The 24762-nt window shown below is 34.5% G+C and overlaps 1 protein-coding gene and 3 long non-coding RNA genes across 10 annotated transcripts in view; 2 read left to right on the forward strand and 2 right to left on the reverse strand.

The window, feature by feature from the left end:
- Positions 1-80, reverse strand: part of LOC117126270 — a 12722-nt gene extending 12642 nt beyond the window's left edge. Inside the window, exon 1 of the long non-coding RNA XR_004448810.1 lies at positions 1-80. This is a non-coding gene — a long non-coding RNA (uncharacterized LOC117126270).
- Positions 1-9808, forward strand: part of LOC103873566 — a 19517-nt gene extending 9709 nt beyond the window's left edge. Inside the window, exons 3-7 of one of the 6 annotated variants that reach the window (XR_004448794.1) lie at positions 7-174; positions 253-358; positions 509-690; positions 842-8712; positions 8795-9808. This is a non-coding gene — a long non-coding RNA (uncharacterized LOC103873566). Of the gene's footprint in view, positions 1-2; positions 175-252; positions 359-508; positions 691-834; positions 8713-8794 lie in introns of all 6 variants that reach the window. The other 5 variants (XR_004448793.1, XR_004448795.1, XR_633990.3 and 2 more) reach the window with 5 other exon arrangements.
- Positions 9346-17651, reverse strand: LOC103873565 (histone deacetylase 7-like). Of its 2 annotated transcripts, XM_009151971.3 has the most exons (5): positions 16901-17648; positions 12080-12517; positions 11842-11984; positions 11649-11739; positions 9346-11550 (listed from the first exon to the last, which is right to left on the reverse strand). In XM_009151971.3, exons 1-5 carry the CDS (start codon positions 17471-17473, stop codon positions 11524-11526), a joined length of 1272 nt encoding a protein of 423 aa, XP_009150219.3. In that variant the 5' UTR covers positions 17474-17648; the 3' UTR covers positions 9346-11523. The 2 variants fall into 2 exon arrangements, with proteins under 2 accessions (XP_009150219.3, XP_033129960.1); XM_033274069.1 differs by having other exon boundaries at positions 9346-11739; positions 16901-17651.
- Positions 17652-18039: 388 nt separating this feature from the next.
- LOC108868854 lies at positions 18040-19936 on the forward strand. The gene is made up of 2 exons (XR_004448813.1): positions 18040-19580; positions 19744-19936. It is a non-coding gene; the product is annotated as an uncharacterized LOC108868854 (long non-coding RNA).
- The last annotated feature ends 4826 nt before the right edge of the window (positions 19937-24762 follow it).

Below are 24762 nucleotides of genomic sequence, written 5' to 3' on the forward strand. Positions count from 1 at the left end.
AGTGAGCTCCGGTGGATTGAAATGGTAGGTGGATTGCTTAGTTAGCTTCTTGAGTAGTGAAGATTGAGCGGCGAGGAAAGCAGCAGCCGAAGCCTTAGGGAGGTTATCCACGGCGGAAAGAAATGATTTTGGAGAAAGTCTTTGAAGATCTTCAAAAGCAAGATATACGACAAGGTTTGGTTTTAGTGTCTGAATGTAGGTTTTTTTCTGCTCCAGCATGATTACAAGTTTCAATTGTGGATACATGTTCAGGTGAAAGCTGTGAGAGAAGTGATGAACCAGATGATGGAGGCATGGAAACAAGTCTGAGATTTATCAGAAGAGGTTTCTCAGCCAAGATCTAATGTTTCTTCTAAAGGTATCTTTCCTCCGTTAGATCTTTAGCCAAAATTAGGAAACTATTTGTTTAGTGCCTACTATTCTTGGTTAATTTCCTTTGTGTCTATGAGAAGAACTGATCACTGTATAAACAACCATCGATTAATCTGCCCCTTAATTTTGTCTTCAGAACTGAAAAATAAGGGTTTTTGTTCAGCACTGGATATGAAAGGTCTTTAAAAGCATTAAGTGTTTAAGGCAGGGGAAGAAGATTTTGGACGAGAGATGGATCAGTTTGAAGCATAACGCCAAGCTGAGTTTGAGCTTCTTCAGATTGGTCAAGAACAAGAGGGTATCTATTCCAAGCTCATGGTAAATCCTTTACATTAAAGTCCTTTAGATTAGCGATTAAAGATTTTTATTCTTTGTTTTAACTCAAACGCATTCGCTCCCACATAATATTTATCTCCACTGTCTTCTCTAATGGAACTGTTTTTGTGAAACGGTTTACATGAGGTTGCAGAGAAGAGGGCCTTCGCTATTTGGTTTACTAAGCTTACCAAGTTTGTCTCAGCAGGGTCCGTGAATACAACACTGACTGAGTTGTTTAGGTTCAGTAGTTGAAGAACTCTGGCAAGTGGCAACTACAAAATAAATTCTTTTTTTTTCATTATTGATCTGTAACAGACGAAAGAAACTCGCCATTAGAGTAACAAAGAAAAGTGTACTTATGTTAAAAATTCTATGTTACGGCTTTAAATATGTTTTGTTTATGTCATAATGAAACTTGTGGTTAGTAGGTTCTTGGTGATAAGCCATACAACATATTTGAAAAAAAAAACAATAGCGGTGGTGTATTTTCGGTTTTTATTTTCCTATAATATTACTAAATTGAACTTAACTTGCGTTTTACTATTTTGAGATGATAATTTCTGCTGGAATTGTGTTGTAACTCTTTGTTGTTGATGTTTTTTGGATGCAACTGTTGTTATATTATTAGCCGTTTGATTCAGCATAATGTGTTGCATATTATGGGAGAAATTATTTTATTTATTTAATTAAATTTTAAATTATTTCGGATAACATATTTAATTAAAGTAAATTTATATTTTTTGGTAGTTTTTATTTTAAGAAACCGTAAGTATTTTTTTTTTGTAGAGTTAACCATAGAGTTTTTGTTTTAGTGTAATATACATGGAGTTTTCCGCCTAAAGATAACCACAATGTGCTCTGTTTATATATGCTGTAATCATCATGCAGCCTTTATTGTAACGTTCGAACACGCCAACGCTTGCAAAGCTTATAAAACATACAGTCTATGAGTTTTAAATTACAACAAAATTAAGATTACAGCTGAATTACTTAGCATGTAATTTTGAAATCTTTCAAATTTATTAATGTACAATTACCCTAAATTGCATGGTCATAATAAATCGGTTTTTTGGTGACGTTGGAATGTCTAATTTACCAAACTTCCATTCAAGTTCAGAGGATGATATACCAAAAGCATGAATTAATAATAGTATTTTACCGTAAACATGTATTATATTAGTACATGACAGTTTAGTATAAACAAAATAAATTATTAGAATAAGCTCGGTTTAACAAATATTCCAGTATATTAGTTCATAGTAACAGATTTGTCACTGTTATCATGCGAAGACAGAACAGTAAGAATGTGGTTAACATTCTCATAAACTAATGGGAGGCTTGCACGTCAGCAACGAAAACTCATCCGGTCACAGATAAGTTGCAAAGCTCCAAACCAAGACATACAATACCACCAAACCTAACAGAGTAAAAATGAAACAGATTGAATTCAAATAAAAAACAACAGCCAAATTCGTGAAAGATTCAAATCCAAAAAAACTAAAATGTTCAAACATCAAACATTAGGTAAAAAACATTAGGTAGAGACAACATAGATTATAAGAAAGATAGTTTAATGTTTCAAAAACAAAGTCTGAGATTTAAAAAAAAAAACAAAGCATAGAGTTTAGTAACCATAAAAACCAACACTTAACACATCCTAGCCACTTATGGCTCGCTTGGGATCTTCTGCCTCAACATTATCAGCAGCCCTCTTCACACTCCCAAAGCATGTGGAAGGATCATCATCAGCAACTTCCTTCTGCAAAGTTTCCTGTGTGTCTGGTACAGCCACGTTTCCTTCTAGATTGGCTTTAGCTTCTGGAACTTCTGGAGTGAGCACATTTGTCACAGTCAAAGCTTGGGTCTTGCCAGTCAAATTGTGATCTGACACCTTCACAACGAATTTGCGAGTCTGTCCTATGGTATCTATAAGAGCTTGAGGTACTGGAACCAAGTGATCATCTCCTACATTCTCATTGGCCTAACATACAGTAATCAATTGTCACTATATACCTATAATTATCTTGGAAAATAAAGTTATAAATAACAAAGGCCCACAGGTTTGTAATTACCTCGAAATACTTCTCAACCAACTCAGAAGCTTTCTTTCCAGATAACTCATGTCCAGCACCACCAAGGAGCACAAAAGTCGCTTGATCATCATTATCATACACGGTGATCTTGGCCAGGTACCTGTGTCATGAGCAGAGTAAGAATGGTGCATTGAAGTATGAGTTTAAGTAGATCTGAGTCACTTACTGTGCAACACCAACAATATCGGTTTTCCCACATTTCTTACACATAAGGCTGGTAGGCCCTTTGGTTGCCTTAGTGTGGCACCCACCACAGCCTATGTAATACCATGATGAACCGTGCGCAACATCACCAATGGTTGCTATGCACTCAAACCAAGCAACCTGCAAAATGTTAAACGATTAAATAAGAAACTAAGACTACCATATTAAATGTGTTACCAATTGGTACTGAACAACCTTGGCATCTTCCTGCTTCATATAGGAAAAGAGCTCGCCTATGGTCACTGTCTCAGTCTTGGTGACAATGTCTGCATCAACTCTGTTAGCAACATCTAGGTTCGTGTTCATCCTGAAGCCAACGTACAAACATCAAAAACAATGATGGAATAACAACTAACAATTTTAAATAAAGGAAAGCTTACCAAGTGAGATAATCTCGGGTTGCTTGGACATCAGTGTCCAAAAACACACGTGATGGCGTCATAGAGGAGAGAGCTAAGGCACCTATAACAGATCGATTGTTATAATACAAATGAAAATTTATAATGTAAAATGGGTTGTAGGATTTGTCATAACCGAGCCTATCGGTTACTAATAGCCAATAAGATCCAATTTCTACCAAATGTCAGTTCTATTACTCAAAGCTAACCTAACCAGATTTCCCTGACCATCTTATATACTTCTAAGAAATAAGAAAAATGTGCTAATACAAACCTCCAAGTCGTTTTGGGTTTAAGGTAGTGACTAAAATAACACGTGCTGTTCCTCCAGATGCTTTAAATTTCTCACTAAAGTTGGTGCCAGCCTTGTCCCATAGGTACAACTTCATCACCGGACCGCTATAACATAAAAAAAAACACATGTGATAAGAGAGACAACACATGAATATGAAAATAATACAGATTAGCTTACTCATGTGTTTGAACATGAAGCAGAACTCGGCGTGATGAAGCTATCTCGGCATCATCTAGCACGAGACTGTCACTGAGAACCTGCCCATTCACAAGCTTGATATGGCCAACATAATCTGCAAAATAGAAAAAACAAACTCAATGCTTTGTATATCATAAACTCAATGCTTTGTATATCATAAACACAGCAATTTATTTTAGAAATTGTTCAGACAAGATGCTGATAAACATTTTAGATTCAAACTATCGTTCTATTATTTTGAATGAATTTATAGCAAGTGTTTGCTTTTGTTGATATTACAATAACTATAATTTTGTTATTGATGCATTTCCAAGATCTCCTGTCTAGCATTTCTGATTTAATTTCTTTAATTATGATAACAGGGGACTGTCATCCAGGGTTTCATCCCAGCTGGGAGGATAGCCACTTATTTGCCACACATGAGAGCTGGTGACATTTATAGGCTCAACAGTTTTTTCGGGTCTAACAACAAGACTTTGTATCGTGTTGCGGAACCAAGTTTCACCATCACATTCTCATCGACCTCTGTCCTCTCTGATCTAGAGGACAGTTTGGTATGTTTCCCTGAGGACCGTTTCCGTTCCATGGACATGAGGAGTTTGATGCTGCCTGCGACTTGAGAGGGGATCTTTATGGTAAGTTCTCAATGTTTTATAAGATAATGTTCATCTAACTTGGATCAACCGTTTTAATTCGATCAAATATATTTAGAATTCTTTGTCTAGGATAGTGTCATGATCCATACTTGCATAGGAATACGAACGTTGCAATCATCAAAAGAGGCAACTAAACTCCGTACCACAATCTCATATGATTTTCTATTTTCTGTAGTATAAAAATTATCTATTATTAAAAAAATTATTTTGTTATCCGTACCACAATCTCATATGATTTTCTATTTTCTGTAGTATAAAAATTATTTATTATAAAAAAAATAAATTATTTTGTTCATATCATTATTTTAAACCTCAAAGCTTCAGACTCTCTATTTTTTTTTTGTAATCTAACGAACTCTACAATTTCATAAGGAAACAATAAGAGTTATTACCATTGGGGTTCTTCGATTTAGGTACGCCGATCAAGACGCCGGAAGAGACAGCGGTCTTGCCACTGAGTTTGGTCAGACCGGAGGTGACTGACGCTTCGCATGTGGCTTGCTTCGAGTGGGGAACGCCGATTGAATGGCTGGAAGATAGATAGGGTGTTCCGATGGGCTTGATCGTGCCGGGAGAGGAGTCAGCCTCAACGCCTTTTCGTTTCTCGGAGGTGGATTTTCTGTTGGAACTCATTGCAACTGAAGCTTAATCGAAATAAGACTCGGATTAAAAGTTGTATAAACAAAATCTGAAGGAGAAAAGGCGGATTAAGAGTTTTATAAACAAAATCGAAAGGAGAAAAGCAAAACGAATCCATAAATGAGAGTAAAGGGAGAACGAAGTGGAGGATGTATTGATTGTTTAGGGCTCAGATCGCGAAACGGATCAAAGAAGAGGAAGAGCAAAGGTGATGAAGAATCGATCTGAGTTAGGGTCTGAGAAACGCGTAAGGGAGAGGTCGTTTGGTCCCCGTCTATGTCGACCAATGATCTGATGGGCTTCAGAAAACACGGTAAGCCCAATTGTGCTAAACACATTTGTTTTTTTTTTAAACACGGTAGGCCCAAGAAAGGCAACACATGTGACATGGCAAAAATGTGCTTTCTGATTGGATGATTAAATTGTCTTACGTGGACATGCTGGTTGAGGCTGATATTCAGCTTTTATTACTTATATAGATTTAATGGTTTTAGTTTTGGTTAATCAATTTAATAGATAAACTGAAACTAAGTATGAAACCATTTGTAATTTATTTTAGTTTCTGCTCTGATTATGACTCTCCCTCATGTGACTTCTTCAACCCTATCATCTCTTCAATTGTCTTTCAGTTTCCCGTGTGCCGGCATACTTTTGATATAATTATCTACTTCATATCGTCACTTCTCGATGGGCTTTCATTTGCTGGATATTTCATTTCAAACTCAAGAGTTCATCTCATGTGGGCTCCTGTGTTCAAGATTCTAATCATCCTGATTGGGCTATTTCGAGTTGGATTTATTAGTTAGTACTTATATGGATTTCAGTTAAGGGTTAGTAAAATAACTATGGTTGGTTTTTGTAAGCTACCTTTGCCAGTTTGCCGCGTTAATTTTTTTTATCAAACATGCCACATTCAAGTATATGCAAGCAAAGTTTCAAAAAAGAAAGAAAGAAGATTGAGTTTAACGGTTCAAATGAAGTCTTGACTTCTCGGATGAGTTGATAAGGAAGATGAACCATAGAAGCCTCCGTAGTTACTGAGCCTGCTGTTAGTAGATGGGCATATTGTTGGGGAATTGTCCCGAGTGGATGCACTGCACTGATTTCATAATTTTGATAAAAACAGACATATATATATATATATATATATTAGATTTCTATAGGAACATGCTAATTAGCATGAAAAAAAATGAGAAGGGAACAAATATAAATTCAATTGTAAATTCCGGTAGAAAGCATATTTTATTATCTCCACTGAAGAAATAAAGTAATATTATTTTGTTGGTGCATGTTATGTAAATGTGTTTTGTTTACTTTCCAGGAAATAAAAATAAACACTATAGGACAACGTTTCTGCAAAATAATTCGATCTTTTGTTTCCTGACAGTTAAAAATATATTTTGCCAATGATTAGAAAAAATAGAGTGTAAAATTGTTGTTAATTTTCAAAAATTTAAAGTTTTTAATTATAATTTATTTAATTAAGTGAAAAAATCCAAAGAAAGAATTATAAAGTATATTTTTTCTATAAATTTAACATTAAATTTTAATTTATTAAACCATCATTTTCTCTCATTTTATTTAATTTTCAATTCAAACAAATTTTTAATATCATTTTCGTCGGCATATGATAACATAGGGAAAATTCATAATCTCTGCAAAATCGTTTTACATTTTTTCCCTCACAATTACATAATATAGTTTGCCAATGATTTGAGAAGAGAAAGTGCAAAATTGTTTTTGATCTCCTAAAATCTAAAGTCTTTTAAACATTATTTACTAAATCAAGTAGAAGAAGTCAAATAAATTGTTTTTAAAATATATATAACCCGAAGAACATACCAAAATGTTACGATTCTTTTATGATTTTATGAGATGAGAAAGTAAATTATCTATTTTCTAATGACATTTAGTTTAATTTATCATATACAAGTGAAATTTATCGTGATAATATATAAACAAGGAATAACATCTGTAGCAACTTTACATATTGTCGTTCCTAAGGAAATGCTTTTAGAAAGAAGTTGATGAGTTTGAGATATATGATTTCAAATTATTGACATATGTAAAAAGTAATTGTGTACATTAGTTGCGTTACATGAATTTTAATGTTATTTGTATAGTAGAAGATTTATTATACAATCCGAATAATTTATAGGATAATATATATTAACGGATTTATGTTCGTCACGGATAAAAATATCTCTTTTTTGATAATAATTTTTCTATGTATTTTTCTTCAACATATATATATATATATATATTTAATGTGCACTTTATATAATAATAAATAATGATTACTATATATTATAAAACTAAACATTTGAAACTAAAATAAATATTAAAAATGTAATGCTATTTGTTAAAGAATAGTAAAGTTTACTGCAATTTTAATTCAAAACGAAAATATTTATTATTATGTTCTCATAATTCTTTCATTATTTGTTTGTTTATAATATTTTTATCTATAATAATTTTTAAATACTTCATTAATTAATATAAAATAACTTTTATTAGAACTTTCCGCCCGTAGGGCGGACCGACCCTAGTATACATATAAAGAAAATGACATCTACACATGTGAGTATACACATTTCTTACTCAAGCCAAGCATTGACTACATTTTATTGTTTACAAAGAGTCTAGTTACAAGAAGTGTGTTCAATTTTTGTCGTTGTTTTGTTCGTCAGTAGTGGATTGCAACTCGCAATTGGATGACATGGTTCAAGAATTGAATAAAAGTATAAAACTAATGACCACTTCGGTTTTGTTCGTCAGATGAGGATAAGTTTCAGAAAGCTACCTTATCTGGTAAATATACTGACTATGACTCTTAGCTTCAGACCGTTTTATCTCTAAAAGTCAAGACATCTAGTATTGGATTTGAACAAGACTTGTGTTGTTTTCATTTGACTTATAAGAGCTGCCAACACATTCAGAAAATTTCCCACGGGAAATTTCCAACAGATCTTTATATATAAAGAAAGGTTTTTTCTCTCCTGGTGAAGCAACCTCAGCATCCAGCCAGATAAGTTGAACTCTATGAGCATGACACGTGTCACAAGAGAACAAAACGCTTAACTTCATTTAGTCCCAAATCTGATTTTATCGTGTTACGCTTCACCTCTTTTTAAATCACCTCATTCATAATGTTATCGTCTCTTCCTTTTCCCATTCCCTGAAACTAAACGTCTCCATTAACGGATATTCTTCTGTTCATGCTATAAAGCTTATCAACAACACCGCTCTTTTCACCACCTTGCTCAATCCGCCGCCATTGCCCCTACAGTCTCCGATCTACCACAAATGGTAAACCTAGCGTCGTCCTCCAGGTTTCGAACCCTTTCGGTATAAAAGTTTCAGACTTTCATCTCCAATCTGACCCTCCAAGTCAGAGTCTCGATGGGTTCTATAGCCGGATTCGCGGTTAAAATTTACGCTGCTTCGGTAATGTATTAGCGATAGGTAAGCCTCGGATGTCTCCGGAGATTTTCGAAGCTTTGAGTGCTAGAGGAATTCAGAAACTCTTTCCTATTCAGGTACGCTCTTCTTTCTGGAATGGGGTCGATTGAAAGTTATCTGACTTTTAACTCAATATTGATGTTTGTTGTTTGTGTAAAGAGTTGTGCTTGAGCCAAAAATACAAGGCCGTGCTAGGACGTGAACTAGAAAGACTCTTGCTTTTGAGATTCATGTCATTGACAGAATCAAAAAGATCTACTCTAAACACGGGTTTGTCAATCCTAAGATTGTATTTGCATATTTGAGGACTCAAATATTCACACTTTTTATGGTTTTTGTGTAGATTTGATGTGTGAAAAGCTTGGGAAGAACCTTATTTGTTTGGTTTTGGCTCCGACAAGAGAGTTTGCTGGTTATGTTGAGAACGAATTCAGAGAAGCTCTGTCTCTCGGTGATGCACTAAACAGAGGATTGAGCAACTGTCTGGATACATCAACAGCAGGTGCAGATACATGTCAGTGGAACACCGCTTCTGCAGTCTGTTCTTTGTCAAAGTGAAGCACGGACAATCGTATCCTGATTGCTGAAGCAAGAGCAATCCCTGTTGGGAATCCTCTCTATATATGAAATTACGAAGAGCTGATATTTTTTTCTGGTGCAGTCACTTCGATAGTTCAAGTTAGAGCGGGAACCATGGAAGCAAGAGAAAACGCAGCAATGACACTCTTTACACTTACGGTAGCCGGTGTAAACAAGATCATAAACGGCAGTGTGATACTTGCTTAACTGGACCTTCTCGATCACGGGTCCCCAAAAGAGAAGAATGATGCAGTGATAGCATTGTTCGAGCTGCTGCAGTGGTTAAGATACCAAGTGTTGATGAAGCTTGAACACGATGTTGTTGTGCGATTGGTGGATCCATCGAAGAACGGAACATAGAAAGGGAAAAGGTAAGCTACGTCTTCGTCAGTGTTTCTGCACATCATGCCAATTGTTTATTATGTTAATATTTTTTTCAGTCAATTTTGTCTTTGGATAGTAATTCCATTTGTGGAATCAAATCTGGAGTTAGTCAGCCAAAAGTGCTTTCCAGAATCGCACTATTTAGCTTGCTATGTATGTATTTTCATATTTTGTTATATTTATAACAGAATGAAGGAGAATAGTTTTGAATTTTGGTCTTCTTGGTACTTGATTCGTCAATTTCCATTTTGTTTCTCTACATATGAATTGGTGAACCAAATTCTCTGCAAACTGATCCACTGGTCAACACGAAGGAGGAAACAACGGATGCTGACAAGGGTCCTGATCACTCCAACTATGGAGACAGTGAAGCTGGCCAAAACTTTCTCAATTTCATTTCTGCTTCTTAAGTTTTTTACCCTTCACTAAATAATGTAGTTGTCTTGCAAGTTGCAACTTTTTAATTAATTAGCTATGGTTTTCGTTTGTTGAAGTATGATTGGTACTGCTGGTAATTTTAGTATTTATGTTGTGGCTATGAACATCTTTTGGTTAATCATATTTTTGGTTTCGTATTGTTTTGGCATTATTTCGGAAACAGTAAAAAAATATATAGCAACAACAAACACCACTATTACAATAAACAATTGTAGTTTTATTTTCTTACTTTAAGCTAGACTTTGTCCTAAAATAGAAAAAGTAAAAAAAACAAAGGAACTCAAATTAAAATAAACTAACGTAATTCAATTGTAATAGTGAAGATTAAAGTAAATAACTGTAAAGTCTGAACGAGGGTACTGTAATGCACAATAATTTGATAAAAATAAATAAGAGTATATAAAATAAAGTATTTACTTTCTTAATAAAAAAGGGTTATTGTTTTATTTATAGAATCATAACTATGCATGGGATTATGTAATTTACTCAACCATCTTTGATTCTCAATATTTAAATATCATATATAAGTAAATTTTCATGAAAATAATTGTTCTAACATAATATATAACTAATCCAATAAAACAAAATCAATTCAAAATTTCCATATTCCATTTTTTTATTAGCTTTGCTTTATTACCCTCTTCGTACTCAATATAACATTTTACTTTTAATAAAAAATGTAATCTCAAATAATCACCATTTCCGTTCTAATAGCATGTCGTAATTATAATAGCATGTCGTAAGAATATGATTTCAACATAAAAATAATAACTCTTATAACAAAAGTTACCCAAAACTCAATTCTTCTGAACCCAATCACATAAAGTTTCGTAAAAAGAAATCACATGAAGTCCATTTGAACCCCTCACAGCGTATCAATGTCACATCTCCTTATATAAAAACAACTATTATTTTTTTTTTAATAACAGAAACAACTATTATAAACAAGCAAAACATATTTATCACATATAATTTTTCTTCACTTAAACTTTTCTAAAAAAAAATAATTATTGCACATATGTATATTTCTTGCAAATGCAAACCTAAAACATAAACCACAAAATCATACAAAAAATAATAACATAGATCACAAGTAAAGTATATCCCGCCCGTAGGGCGGACCGATCCTAGTAACTCATATACTGATCCTAACATGTTACAGGCCAAGAAATGAAGGTACAGCTTTCACCAGAAATAACAAGGAATAAACTAAAGCTGATATTTGATGGTGTTCTAGAGACAGCACAGCAGACAACAATCTGTTGTTTGAACTTCATTTAATATCACTAATATTGTAACCACGCTTATTTACAATGTTGATATATGTACTAACAATGGTGCTATGTTTATACACCCTATTGTTCTATATGTACATGTTGGTAAAACTATTCACAAGGAGGTGAAGTATGAAGGCCTTAACCGAGAAAAAACTTGTCCTTGTCAGAGTCTGATTCGTAACTAGCACTAGCAGTCAATATACGTTGATTTTATCTCGTCTCCATGTCCTCTTCCTCCTGCAGATATGAAATTAGAATCTAAAGGGCCTCATATGTAAAAAGAACTAACCCGGAACTAAGAAAAGATGTAACATCAGTGCATAAATAATTCTTACCGCTTCTGTAACTTGACTGATTGGTGGAGTGTCTTGAAACTGCACACTAGGTGCGTGTATCACTTGCGAAAGTTGCTTTAGTAGTGTCTTCCTATAATTAAAGGCAGAAACAATTTTCATAAACAATGATTGGCACCATGATACATCTTTAGAACGACCTAGGCATTGAAGTAAAGAGGTATTAGAAGATTACTTTATTTTTGCAATATCTCCGTCTGTGTTTAAATTCTCCATGGGGTTTGGCTCGATATGAAGTTTATAACTTGGGGCAAAACAATCGTCGTCCGCAATCATAGGGCAATCGTCGTTGAGTTCTTTTCCAACCGCAACACCTGTCTGCGCCAAGGGAACCAGAAAGAAAGCACCATTCAAGAACAGGACTTGCACGAATATAATTGGAAAACACACATAGTTGAAGTTAGTAAAGAGACCTCATAGCACCAGCAACGTGCAACATTTCCAAGAGTGTGACCTTGACCACCCAAGAGCAGGAGAGGAACATTAAATGATCTTATGTACCCGAGACAAGCACCATGACCCTTGACAGACAAGTTGAATTTACCCAACGCATCACCAGATAATGAATCAGGGCCGCACAGAAGAACAATTGCTTCTGGTTGATAAACCTCCATAGCCTTTTGGATGATAGGTACAAATAAAGTGGCGAAACTTGCATCGTCCAGACCATTCTTCAGTGGTGCATTTAGAGAATAGTATTCTCCCTTTCCTACCCCGTAGTCTGTTATGTCTCCTCTTCTTTGGTCGACCCCAGACTTGTGGAAAGAAACAGTCATAACTCTATCAGTTTTGTGGAATGCTTCTTGTACTGCTTCCCCATGGTAGTAGCCAATATCTATGTAGAGTACTCGCTGTCAAAACCAAAGTCATGTTGAAAAGTGTAGTTACTAACTCATGTATAAGCATCTCTATATTCCCAGAAACATCTCGCAAACCAAGATTCAATTATCAACGCTTAATCAAAATTCAGAGGCAAAGTTACCAACACAAGTAGAAGGTTCTCTATAGCTCAAGAATCAAGAATGAACGCTTTATCAAATATAAGAAACGATTCACCGGCAAAGTTACTAACTCTCCTAGAAGGTTCTCTTTAGCTCAAGAATCAAGAATCAACGCTTTATCAAATACAACACAGGCAAAGTTACTAACTCAGGTAGAAGGTTCTCTTTAGCTAAAGAATCAATAATCAACGCTTTTAATCAAATACTGTTGGAACTATTTTTTGAACATTATGAATAATGTATTCATATGTCAAAAAATAAGTTTTATTTGAATGAGAAATGGAAGTCTAATGTGTGTGATTTGAAAAACTTATATAAAGTAGCAAATACACACATTGGATATTTGAAATTGGATTTGGGTTTTTTGATTTGTTAGTTGGACTTCATGTTCATTGACTTAATCTTATAAACCAAATATATGTTGATCTTTTATATTGATAAAATATAAAAAAGAAATCAATTTTAAAGTATATTATTTTGTTTGAATTGGTCAAAACAATAATAATTTTATTCTTTAATTTCTTGGTCAAAATGTGGAATAAATTCACATAATAATGACAAGAATTAAAAACTCCATTAGTGCACTATGGAGGTTTCATTTTTGTGTTGAAAAATGAAACTTGTGCTTCTCATTATATTTCTATATAAAGGCTTGTGAGCCATTTAGAAAATACACACATTCATACAATCAAGAAACATTTCTCCCACTCAGAATAGTTATGCTAGTATTTTTTTTTATTTTGAGTCTGAGAGTACATCACAGAAATAGGTTCGATAGATTCTGTTTTTCGGTGATGGTAAACAGAAACAATGCTGCAGTTGTATCTTGGGAATCTGAGCGCCATAAAACCGTCACACTACGGGGCGTTTAAAGATTTAAGGAAAGAGATTATCTATCTCGACTCTGCAATTCTTCTTTATTTTTATATTTTGGTATTGAAACTTTAGTTTATGTTCTTATTATTCTTTACAAATATCAGTTGTCCTATGGTAGTAAAATAAGGTTCCTACATTCTTAAATCTTTAAAAATATTGTTTATGCTTTTGCACTAACAATACTGATATTTGTTAAAAGTTTTTTATTTGTAAGAACAGGTTAAAGATGCTGGAATCGGATCTTGTTTATCATAAAAACAGGAATTCGAGAATTCATGGTGATGAAAAAGCAATTGTTATGATCTTTTCAGATCGATCATGCGCAGGGATTTCTTATAATAATCTTAGCTATTGTTTTTCTGTGAATCTTCTTTATCATCAAGCGTTGATCATTAGTTACAGATTTTCTGAAAGAAAAAAAAAACAATTTGATTTGATTTGTCTTTTGACGTGTTGAAACCGTCGTGTTGCACTTTCGCTTGATTTTTAAAATTATTTTGAAACAAAAGTGTGACTTGTATGATCTAATCATGCTTATACGACTGGTTTTTATCAAAATTCAAGCGTTTGATCTTGCATATATTAGCAACTGTGGAGCGTTTGTTCTTGTGGTTTTTTTTTTTTTTAAGCTTTTAATGCATTTACTTTGTGTATTTGTTTTGCATTTAGTTGTGATCAAATTCGTCAGTTTACATGATCAAATAATTTATTTGTTCAAAATCTGTTAATGCTTTGACTTGGCTAAAGATAATTATTTGTTTTAGTTATCAAGAATGCTAACGTTTTTTATTTCTGTTTCAGATTTTTTGGAACAACTTAATTTGATTATTAAGTGTTTGATCAAGAGGAAAAAAAATGATTCAAGTTTCAAAAATATGGTGAAACCGTTGTCAGAAAGAACATTTTGATTCTTAAGGAATCATGTTGTATAAATGGAAATGGATTCGTGAGTCGACGCCCCAAATTAAGTTTGGGAGAGGTCTGCCACATAGGAATCATTTTTCATTTAGAAAAGATAATGTTGTTGATAATGATCAAAACATTCATATTTTGTCAATGCTTAAACGCTAGTTGTAAAAAGATTGACCATACAAAAACAATGAGAATTTTCAGACCAATATGACTGAAACTAACATGTGTATTGTAGTTTATAAAGTCAATATGGTTGAAAATAATCATATAATGGTTTTGATGGCACAAATAATATCTTGTGTATATTTGTTAAAAAAAGCAAAATATGTGTTTGGAAAAGATCCAAAACATACAAATTAGATTTATAAATCAACTTGAGAGAACTATGAAAATAGTTGTATGAAAATGTGAATTTCTAAAAATGAAATATATTTTTAGAGAAAATTGTGATAATTTTCGAAAATGCTTTTTATTTATTTAAATCTAAAAGAGTTGTAGATCAATCCTTCTAAACTCTTAAGAGATGTTAAATGTAAATGTACATTTTTTTGAGTTATCTCAAGAAATGTGGGGGAAGCTTTGCTTACCATATAAAGTTGTTGGCAAAAGGCCAAATGAACTTAGTGATAGTTATCACAATATATTTTTTTTTATTAAAAAAAAAACAAACTAGTGTCATACACTGAGTTTTGTGTATAATGGTTAATTGTATCTTGAATAAAAGATGACAAAAATCATTAGACAATTGATCTCGACTAATCTCAAGAGATTATGTTCACTATGGTGACAACCTAGGATCCTTTAATTAAAGGTGTGTCATGAGATCAAATTGTTATATCATCAAAAGGAATGGGTCGCCTGTGAATTAAGATGAGGTTTCGCGGTAACTCTACCTAACTGACTGGAGATCCCAAGAAATAGGTTCAAGGAGACAACTAAGTGAAACTAAGTCTGCCCAAAGCACTGTAAGACTTCGGTCTATACCCAATTCCTATGATGATTAAACAGTGCTACATGTAAGGAATACAGGATAAGCATTAGCTTTTAATGATTTGTGTCCATAGCTTTAAGATATGAATGGAGTAGTACATGATACTCCTCTAAACAAAGTTAATGGCAAATCACCTTGTGAGTGTGAAATGGGGCCGTTTCTAGGAGAATGAAGGAAAGGCTATATTCTCCAAGTTCACTCATGATTAACCAAGACTGTTCACGGCCAAAATGAACACAATAGAGAACCTAATTCTGTGAGAGAATGAAGCTGTGTTATGGCTATTGTCTAGGTTTACACCAAAGCCCGGGAGGTTCAAGACATCATGGCCACCTCCTGGCCGAGTAAATCCGATAGCTATTAACAATGACTGGTTCAAGGCTGAAAAATTGCTACCAACTCATCATGCAGTGGATTTTTCGTTTGTACTCTCAAAAGTCCTTAGTTAGGTCTTGTCGAGTCTTGTCTAGGAAGTTGAGTCTTGTCTAGAAAGTCTGTCGAGTCGTCTAGTGTCTAGAGTCATTTCTATTCATGTGGGGGATTGTTGGAACTATTTTTTGAACATTATGAATAATGTATTCATATGTCAAAAAATAAGTTTTATTTGAATGAGAAATGGAAGTCTAATGTGTGTGATTTGAAAAACTTATATAAAGTAGCAAATACACACATTGGATATTTGAAATTGGATTTGGGTTTTTTGATTTGTTAGTTGGACTTCATGTTCATTGACTTAATCTTATAAACCAAATATATGTTGATCTTTTATATTGATAAAATATAAAAAAGAAATCCATTTTAAAGTATATTATTTTGTTTGAATTGGTCAAAACAATAATAATTTTATTCTTTAATTTCTTGGTCAAAATGTGGAATAAATTCACATAATAATGACAAGAATTAAAAACTCCATTAGTGCACTATGGAGGTTTCATTTTTGTGTTGAAAAATGAAACTTGTGCTTCTCATTATATTTCTATATAAAGGCTTGTGAGCCATTTAGAAAATACACACATTCATACAATCAAGAAACATTTCTCCCACTCAGAATAGTTATGCTAGTATTTTTTTTTATTTTGAGTCTGAGAGTACATCACAGAAATAGGTTCGATAGATTCTGTTTTTCGGTGATGGTAAACAGAAACAATGCTGCAGTTGTATCTTGGGAATCTGAGCGCCATAAAACCGTCACACTACGGGGCGTTTAAAGATTTAAGGAAAGAGATTATCTATCTCGACTCTGCAATTCTTCTTTATTTTTATATTTTGGTATTGAAACTTTAGTTTATGTTCTTATTATTCTTTACAAATATCAGTTGTCCTATGGTAGTAAAATAAGGTTCCTACAAATACAAGAAACTAGCATTCACAGGCAAAGTTACTAACTCAGGTAGAAGGTTCTGTATAGCTAATCAAGAATCAAGAAGCAACGCTTAATGAAAGAAGTAGTTTACCTTGAAGACCTTAAGCAACTCGAGGATCCCAAGAACAACGTCGTTGACGTAGCCAAAGCCACAAGCCTTATCTATCTTGGCACGGTGCATCCCGCCGGACCAATTGATGGCGATATCAGCTTCGTGTCGGTTCAGTTTCTCGGCGGCGGAAATAGAACCACCGGCGTAGAGACGGCAATATGGGAAGAGGCCACTGAAGACAGGGGAGTCCCACGCGTCTAAGTTGAAGCGCTTGAAGGAAGGATCCGTCGCGGTTTTCAACCTAGCCGACTCCGGCGTGACTGAGCGGAGGAATGATATGTACTCCGGCGAGTGGAATTTAGTGAAATCTGAATGGTGGGCAGCGCGAGGGCGGATGATATCCATGTAGCGAGGGAGGTAATAGCTGCGGATGAGCTTGTGAGTCGTACGGATCTGTTGGGATTCCATACCGTCGCCGATGTATGGCTCGTAGTAGTAGCTCACGCGCCGTTTCCTTCCGTCGGGACCCGAAGCCAAGCTCGCCATCTTCTTTCTCTTTCTATTTCTCTGCGTTTTTCTTTTCCGCCAAAAAGCGACAAAGATTGATTTCATATTGCACTAGGAGTTAACCCCCGCGCCTGGCTATTTTTTTCAAATATTATCCATCTATACTATTAAAAGGGAAGAAGTTTTAAAAAATCTACATATGAAAAGTTGTTGGACCCTTTCATTAGACTTAACTATTTTTTTGGTCTCACCTTATATTTCTCTAACTATACAATAGTCAATTACCTTATATTTCTCTAACTATGCAATAATCAATTACCTTATATTTCTCTAATTTAGTTTAACAATATATTCTAAATATATATATTCTAAATATATTGTTATGATGATTTTTGATAAGAATATATTATAGATGCGATTGAAAATTTATATTATTAAAAGAAAATATTTATAAAAGAATTTATAACATCTATATAAAACTCTTTATTTTTTATCCTGCCATTAACTACAATAACTATAAATAATTTAAATAATTTAAATAAATCTTATTATTATTTCTCATTTTGTATGATACACTTCTCTAATTATTTTTCTTATTATCATCCAATGTTATTGTTGTTATTCAATAACGTTATATACATCATATATTATGTTCAAAGATGGATATATAATATTTATATATCAATTATTAAAATGGAAGCATATATCATACATCATATTATATCATGTCATCTAACATTATATAATTCTAAATATTTACAAAATCAAATTTAATAAAAAACACTTTAGCAAATCATTTGTTAAAACAAAATTATATATATTTACGTTAAATTATTTTTTATTACATTAATATATTAGAAGTTTCATTCATCTCTTAAAATATTATTGAAGATTATTTTTTCCTACCATGTAAACCAAATGCCGGGTCACACTTGATTGCATGTCTTTTCGAAGCTTGCATGCTTTAAATTAACGAGTTTTCATTAAATCTAAACCAGCTTATGTACAAGTCATCGTGTTTACTGGTTCGACGACGGGTCCAAACTTGATATAAAAGTATTGTTCTCATCTAATTGAAAATAATTTATTTTAAAATAATAGACGCATTGAGTCTGATCAATCAATATTTTTTTTTTAAAAGTAATCAAACGATTAAAAATATAATTACATAATAATAAATTTTTTTGACATAATAAATTTTGTAACATAATAATGTATAACAAGACTAAAACACTAATTCATATCATATATTTTTATCAACTGAAAAATAACCCGCGCTTTTAAGCGCGGGTCAAAATCTAGTATAGTTATTATTTTGAACTTTGTATTCTGAACAACAACAAATTCTGAATTATATGTTTGTGTGAATACATATTTCCTTAAAAGCAAAAAAAATATATATATTTAATGTAATATTTTTTTTTCTTATATACTATATTGACTTAAGGAAATATGTATTCACACAAACATACAATTCAGAATTTGTTGTTGTTCAGAATACAATGTTCAAAAAAAAATAACTATATGGTTAACATTTGAAAATAAAAATTGTCCCCGCACGTAACGCGGGTTAACTCCTAGTCTATAACAATAAAGTTATCTTTTATCCCTTCTCCGGCCTCCACATCATCAAAGAAATAGGGGTATTTTTTGACACTTGGCATCATATTTGTAACTTTCTCGAGCTGCTTTCGGATCTATTGATAAATGAACTGGGTTTATTATTGGTTCATGCTATGGGCTCATATTTTTTTGTGAGGCCTAAAAGTCATTAGGGTATGCTTCCTTCCCGCTGGTAGCGCTCCAGCTTGGCTGTGCTTCTTCAAATCTCACCACCTCCGAACTACGCCTCGCCTCTGTAACACAGCTTCCGTTTTTGTGTGTCTATACCACTTCTCCCACTTTCTCGCATTTACTCCGTTAAACCATCCTTCCATTACGTCTACCTCTCCACTCTCTCGCGTCCTGATCAGCCCGATACGACGGAGAACGCCGTCAATCTTCGCTGCCAAGATTTTACTGTTCCGCTTCCTCTCCCTTTGATGTGTTTAAGAAATGTATACACTAATGGTTTTCAATCAACATACTCACTACATCATCTTAAATGCCTTTTTATTTCTTATCAAGCTCTCTTGGGGACTATATATATAGAAGATGAGAGAACTTTCATGCACATCATCTTCGTCCTTTCAGATTACTGAAACCAGTCAGCGTAAGAGACCTCCGAAAATGATCACAGATCTTCTTTATTTTTTTTCCTTATCCACCAATATTTTGCAATTAGGAATTGAGAATTAAAATAATTCTTTTGGCTATTTGTTTCATCATAACTTTTTTGAACACGTTCTTAACCAAAATCTATTGTTCTTTGTCAGGGAAACAAAGTTTGTCAAACTAAGATCTGCGCAAAAGTTCCTCCAATGAAAAATTCTTATGGTAAAATTTATGTGTGATTATTTTCCAATATGATGTGCTCTTCTCATGAATTAGGTTTGTGATTCTTAGCTTTTGTACTCGAACTGGTTTTGTGAAGGGTTTCTTCCAACTAATAGTTGCCAAGTTACAATCTTTCCGAATGAGGGGTAACCATCCCTACATCAAAATATCAGTAACTTTTTCTTCCTCATCTCTCAATCTGCAGTTTGGATTTAAAAGACAATGTTTGTGTCATTCTGATTGGTTTGTAGCCTGATAATTGCATCTTGAACAACAAAGAAACAGCTATGGTATAGAACCATCAATTTTAGAAGGATACATTGACGCTAACTGGATATCAGATTCTAAAAACTCAACATCCACAAGTGGATATGTTTTTACACTAGGAGGAGCAGCAATATCATAGAAATCTACACAACAAACAGTGTTAGCCAGATCCACCATAGAATCTGAGTTCATAGCCTTAGACAAAGCAGCTGAAGAAGCTGATAGTCAATCGGCTAAAGCTCGGGCTCGGAATAAACTTTACAATGGTAAATCTCGTCACATCAGAAGACGACATAAAACCATTAGACAACTTATCTCAACTGGTGTAATCACAATAGACTACATAAATCGACTGACAACCTAGCGGATCCATTTACTAAAGGTTTGCCACGAGATGTTGTTGCTAAATCATCAAAAAGAATAGGTTTAAAGCTTATAACGAATGAAGATGTTTGATTGCAACCCTACCTATCATGATTGGAGATCCAAGACGTAGGTTCAAAGGGAAAACAAAATCAAACAGAATCTAACCAAAGCACTTGAGACAAAGTAGTTTCTTCCCAACTCTTAAGATGATAAAAGTGCTAACTAATATGAGAAGGATAAGCATAAGCTTTTACTGATTCCATAGCTTCTAAAGAGGAGTATTACTCAATACTTATCATGTTCAATCACCTAATGAATTTCAAATGGGGTCGTTTCTAGGAGAATGATAATGTTATGTGTGAAATGAGGAACATCCCACATCGGGGAAAACAAGCTTGGGGAGTAATATATATATATATATATATATATATATGTTCCCACCCTTGTCTTGGATTAAACGGCTCAGAGGAAGAGAGAGTTTCTGACGCGCGCCGTCGCCGCCGTCCGGGCGGTTTGGCGTGGGCGTGGGCTTGGGCTTGGGTCTTGGTGGTTAGCCTCCGGCCGAATAAGATTATTTTTGGACCAAGTTAAGCTCAACTTTTTGCCATTTAATTCCCAAAAAACAGCATGCATTTTATTTTGAACAAAACATAGTTCGTTTAAAAACAACACATTGTCTCTCTTCTTTACGATAAGTTTAAACGAGAAAAGATCTTGCGGAGGAAGTTTCGTACCGCCTCACCTCCGAGATCCTCGGTAGATTTCCCCCAACGTGCGCACGTGTTGCATTAGTTACGGAAAGTGGCTCATCTTCTCCTCTTTAAAAACTTGTCTCCTCCTTCATTTCTCATTACGTTTTTCACAGCAAAAATACCAGGAAAACTCCAAAGCGTAAGTCAAGAGAGCGTTACATAGATATTAGTTCGTTAGGGCATTCACGAGTGAAGCATTAATAGTCTCCCATGGTTTTATCCTGGAAATCGATATTCGTATAGTTCTGTCTCACTACGGAGCGAATATTAAGAGTTAAGGAAAGAGATTGTATCTCGACTCCATGTCCGTTTCTGAAAACGGTTTTCTTCTCAGTTGCTATTCGAGTTGAAGAATCGTTTCTTTCCTTAATATCTTAACTCTGAATTGCTTCTGTTCGTAAGCGTTTATCGGATTGAAAAAATGTTTTATTAAACGGTTTATTCAAGGATTTGTAAACGGTTCTAGAACGGTGTTTGCGATTTGCTTTATAGTACTCCAGCAAAACGTATCTTATTTATTTCATAACGATTTGCGGATTGCTTTGTAGCATTATCGCGAAACGTTTTTGATACATTCTTAAAACGTTATTAAAAATGATTCGTTTCCACGAACAGTTATTAAGCGAGTTTTTGAAACAATCTAAAAGTCTACACAAAACGGTTCTTCGAACGCTTTTAAGCAAATTTGCAAAACATTGTTCAGACTTATATCGATACGATTTGGTGTTTTTTTGAAACGCTTTTGCGATCTTCTAAAAACACCAAAAATGACAATCGATTTTAGACTATTACTTTTGTTTAAAATAATATGTTATTTGTTGAATGGAGTACTGGTCCGCTTTCATGTTTTCTCAACAGAAAAATGATGAACGATAACAACACCCCCATTGACACCACCAATGTCACTCAGACTCCACTCAACGCTGCATCAACTGATACAACGTGACAACCGCTAGAATCATCACAGCGTTGACCGCTGCAGAAACAACAACTACCCTTCCAGTGGATAGTGTTTCTGATGAAACTGCGCGCCGTAGCCTATTCGGTGATGGTCTTTATCAGACGGGTTCAGTTTCAGGAACCACAAGTGGTCCGGTGGCAGTTCAAACTCCTCTATCTGTACGTAACGTGTTCACTCAAGGAATGCCAGACAAGTTTGATGGCAAAGGCTTCAAAACGTGTGATACCACTCAAATTACCCTAAGGAGTGTTACTCTCATCAAAAGAGGTTCAGATGTATTACTTAGGGATCGAATCCACAAGGAGTTAGGGAACAATTAAATCTAGTGTTTATTAATTCTAAGGGTTGTAAATGTCTAAATGAAATAGCAATAGTAACAAGCGAGTAAATAATAAATGTAACTTGGTTGGAAATGATATTAGATGCAAGGCCACTATTCAGGTGTTGGAGATTATAATACCTATAGATGCCTAACTGTTGCATGCATGATATGTTAGAGCTCAATCGCTTAACTCAGTGATCAGCTGTCGCATGTACCACTGGTTAACAGACTAGATCTCGTGTCCCAACGGTTAGTATGCCGACAACGAGAGAGTGTCGATCGATGGTCTAATAAGACGTCGACCGATACACCTTTGCCAACGTCGATCGATTGTCAGTTGAGGACATCGATCGACGGGTTCTAGCCATGCATATGCGCGAGTATGATATGCTCTATTAAGATACTAAATTGGCGGTTAGCCCTCTCTAGCAGTCCTAATATGATAGATAGATGTCAGGATGGGATAACAAGGGTGCTTGAGTATGCCATCCTATGATCAAGTTCTAGTTAGCAAGGCTAAAGCAAGAAATGAATACAAATCTATCATGAATATCACAACAAGGCAGATCTATAGTTTGGGGCTAATCCCACAAACCTATCTGAACCCTGGATCTAATAATTGAACTACTCAGACATAGCAAAGTAATTCATAACAATAAATGAAAAGAAACTCATAGTATAGATGAAAAGAAATGGAAACAAGGAGTTCCAATCACAAGTGATCTTCTCTCCCAAAATGAAACTTGAAACAAAACTAGGTCTAGGAAAAGCTCTGTTCTCTTTGCCGTCAAAACACTTAGGCAATATATATTCTACTAGGTTAAAAAATCGTCAGGGCATTTTGGTAATTTGGCTTGGCCTTGGTTTTTGAGTCTGCTGAATCCAAAATGTCGCGTCTGGTGTCTCGACATCGATCGATGGTACTTGTGTACATCGATCGATATTAATCTTCATTTGTCGAGGCATCTCCTGATATCGATCGTCACACTGATGTGCATCGATCGATTGTTCTTCCTCTCATCGACCTCTACGTGGTCAGCTCGGGTGAAATGTCCTTTAAGCTCCAAAATGCTCCAAAGTCATAGCTTTACTCCGGAATGCACCTGAACCTGAAAACATACCTAGAAGAGTAGAAAACATAGATATATATATAATAAAATACTTATATACCATGGATAAAAATGGGTCAAATCCAAGGTATATCAACGTGGCAGAAGAAGATGATGTTCTTCTTAACAACATTAATGATGGACAAATTCATCCAGGAGGACAAGCCCCTTGTACCTTACGGGATTGATGATGTGCACACTCTCGCAAGTGTTGACATTTGAGTGCATTCTGACTTTGTCTATAAAGGATACATTTTGGGTCGCCTCATTGACCCATTATACCGAGTCTATTGTGAGATTCTCACTACAAATGAGCTGTGGAGATCCCTGGCCAAGAAGTACAGAGGTGAGGACGATGGCTGCAAGAAGTATGCGGTTGCAAAGTTCCATGACTTCAAAATGGTGTATTCAAAACCCATCATGGATCAGGTGGAAGCGTTTCAGCTCATTTGCCATGAAATCGCTGCTGAAAGAATGTCCATATGCGAGACATTCACAACTCTCAGCTTCAGTGAAAAGCTTCCTCCAAGCTATGCGGATTTCAAGAACTAGTTGAAGCACAAGAAGAAGAAGATGGAGCTTGAGGAGCTCATCATAAGGCTTCAGATGGAATCCAGAAACCGGACTGCTGACAAAGTTACTGCTAAGGAGCATAGTGTCAACATGGCTGAGCAGAAATGCAAAGGAAAGGCGCACACTCATTCTCCTCCCAAGCCTTCCAAAACTGTTGCAGCCCTGAAGACTTCTAGAAAAAAACTTCAAGAACAAAGACATTGAAAGCAATGTGAATGTGGAGAAATTCAAGGGGAAGTGTCACTACTACCACAAAGTGGGACACACTACAAGAAATATGTACATTGTTAGCGCGAGAAATATGCTATATTAGATGTTTGATAGCGAATTCATAAATGCTATGTATGCGGCAGCCATCATAAATACTCCTCCTATGATAGCGTTTTCTGAATGATACGAAATATACCGATACGATAGCAACACTTATATGATATTATTAACTTAACTATAGCATAGCTTCTGATACGTGTTATGATGTACATATAATGACAATGATATAATGCTATAACTAGAAATATAACAATTAAAAATTATTTTGAATATTTAATTAGGATTAATTAGTTAAAAGTTAAATAATTATAAAATTAAATCAAAAATTATTTTGTAAC

The sequence above is a fragment of the Brassica rapa genome, chromosome A06 (genome assembly GCF_000309985.2).
Source record: "Brassica rapa cultivar Chiifu-401-42 chromosome A06, CAAS_Brap_v3.01, whole genome shotgun sequence".
Taxonomy (NCBI): Eukaryota; Viridiplantae; Streptophyta; class Magnoliopsida; order Brassicales; family Brassicaceae; genus Brassica; species Brassica rapa.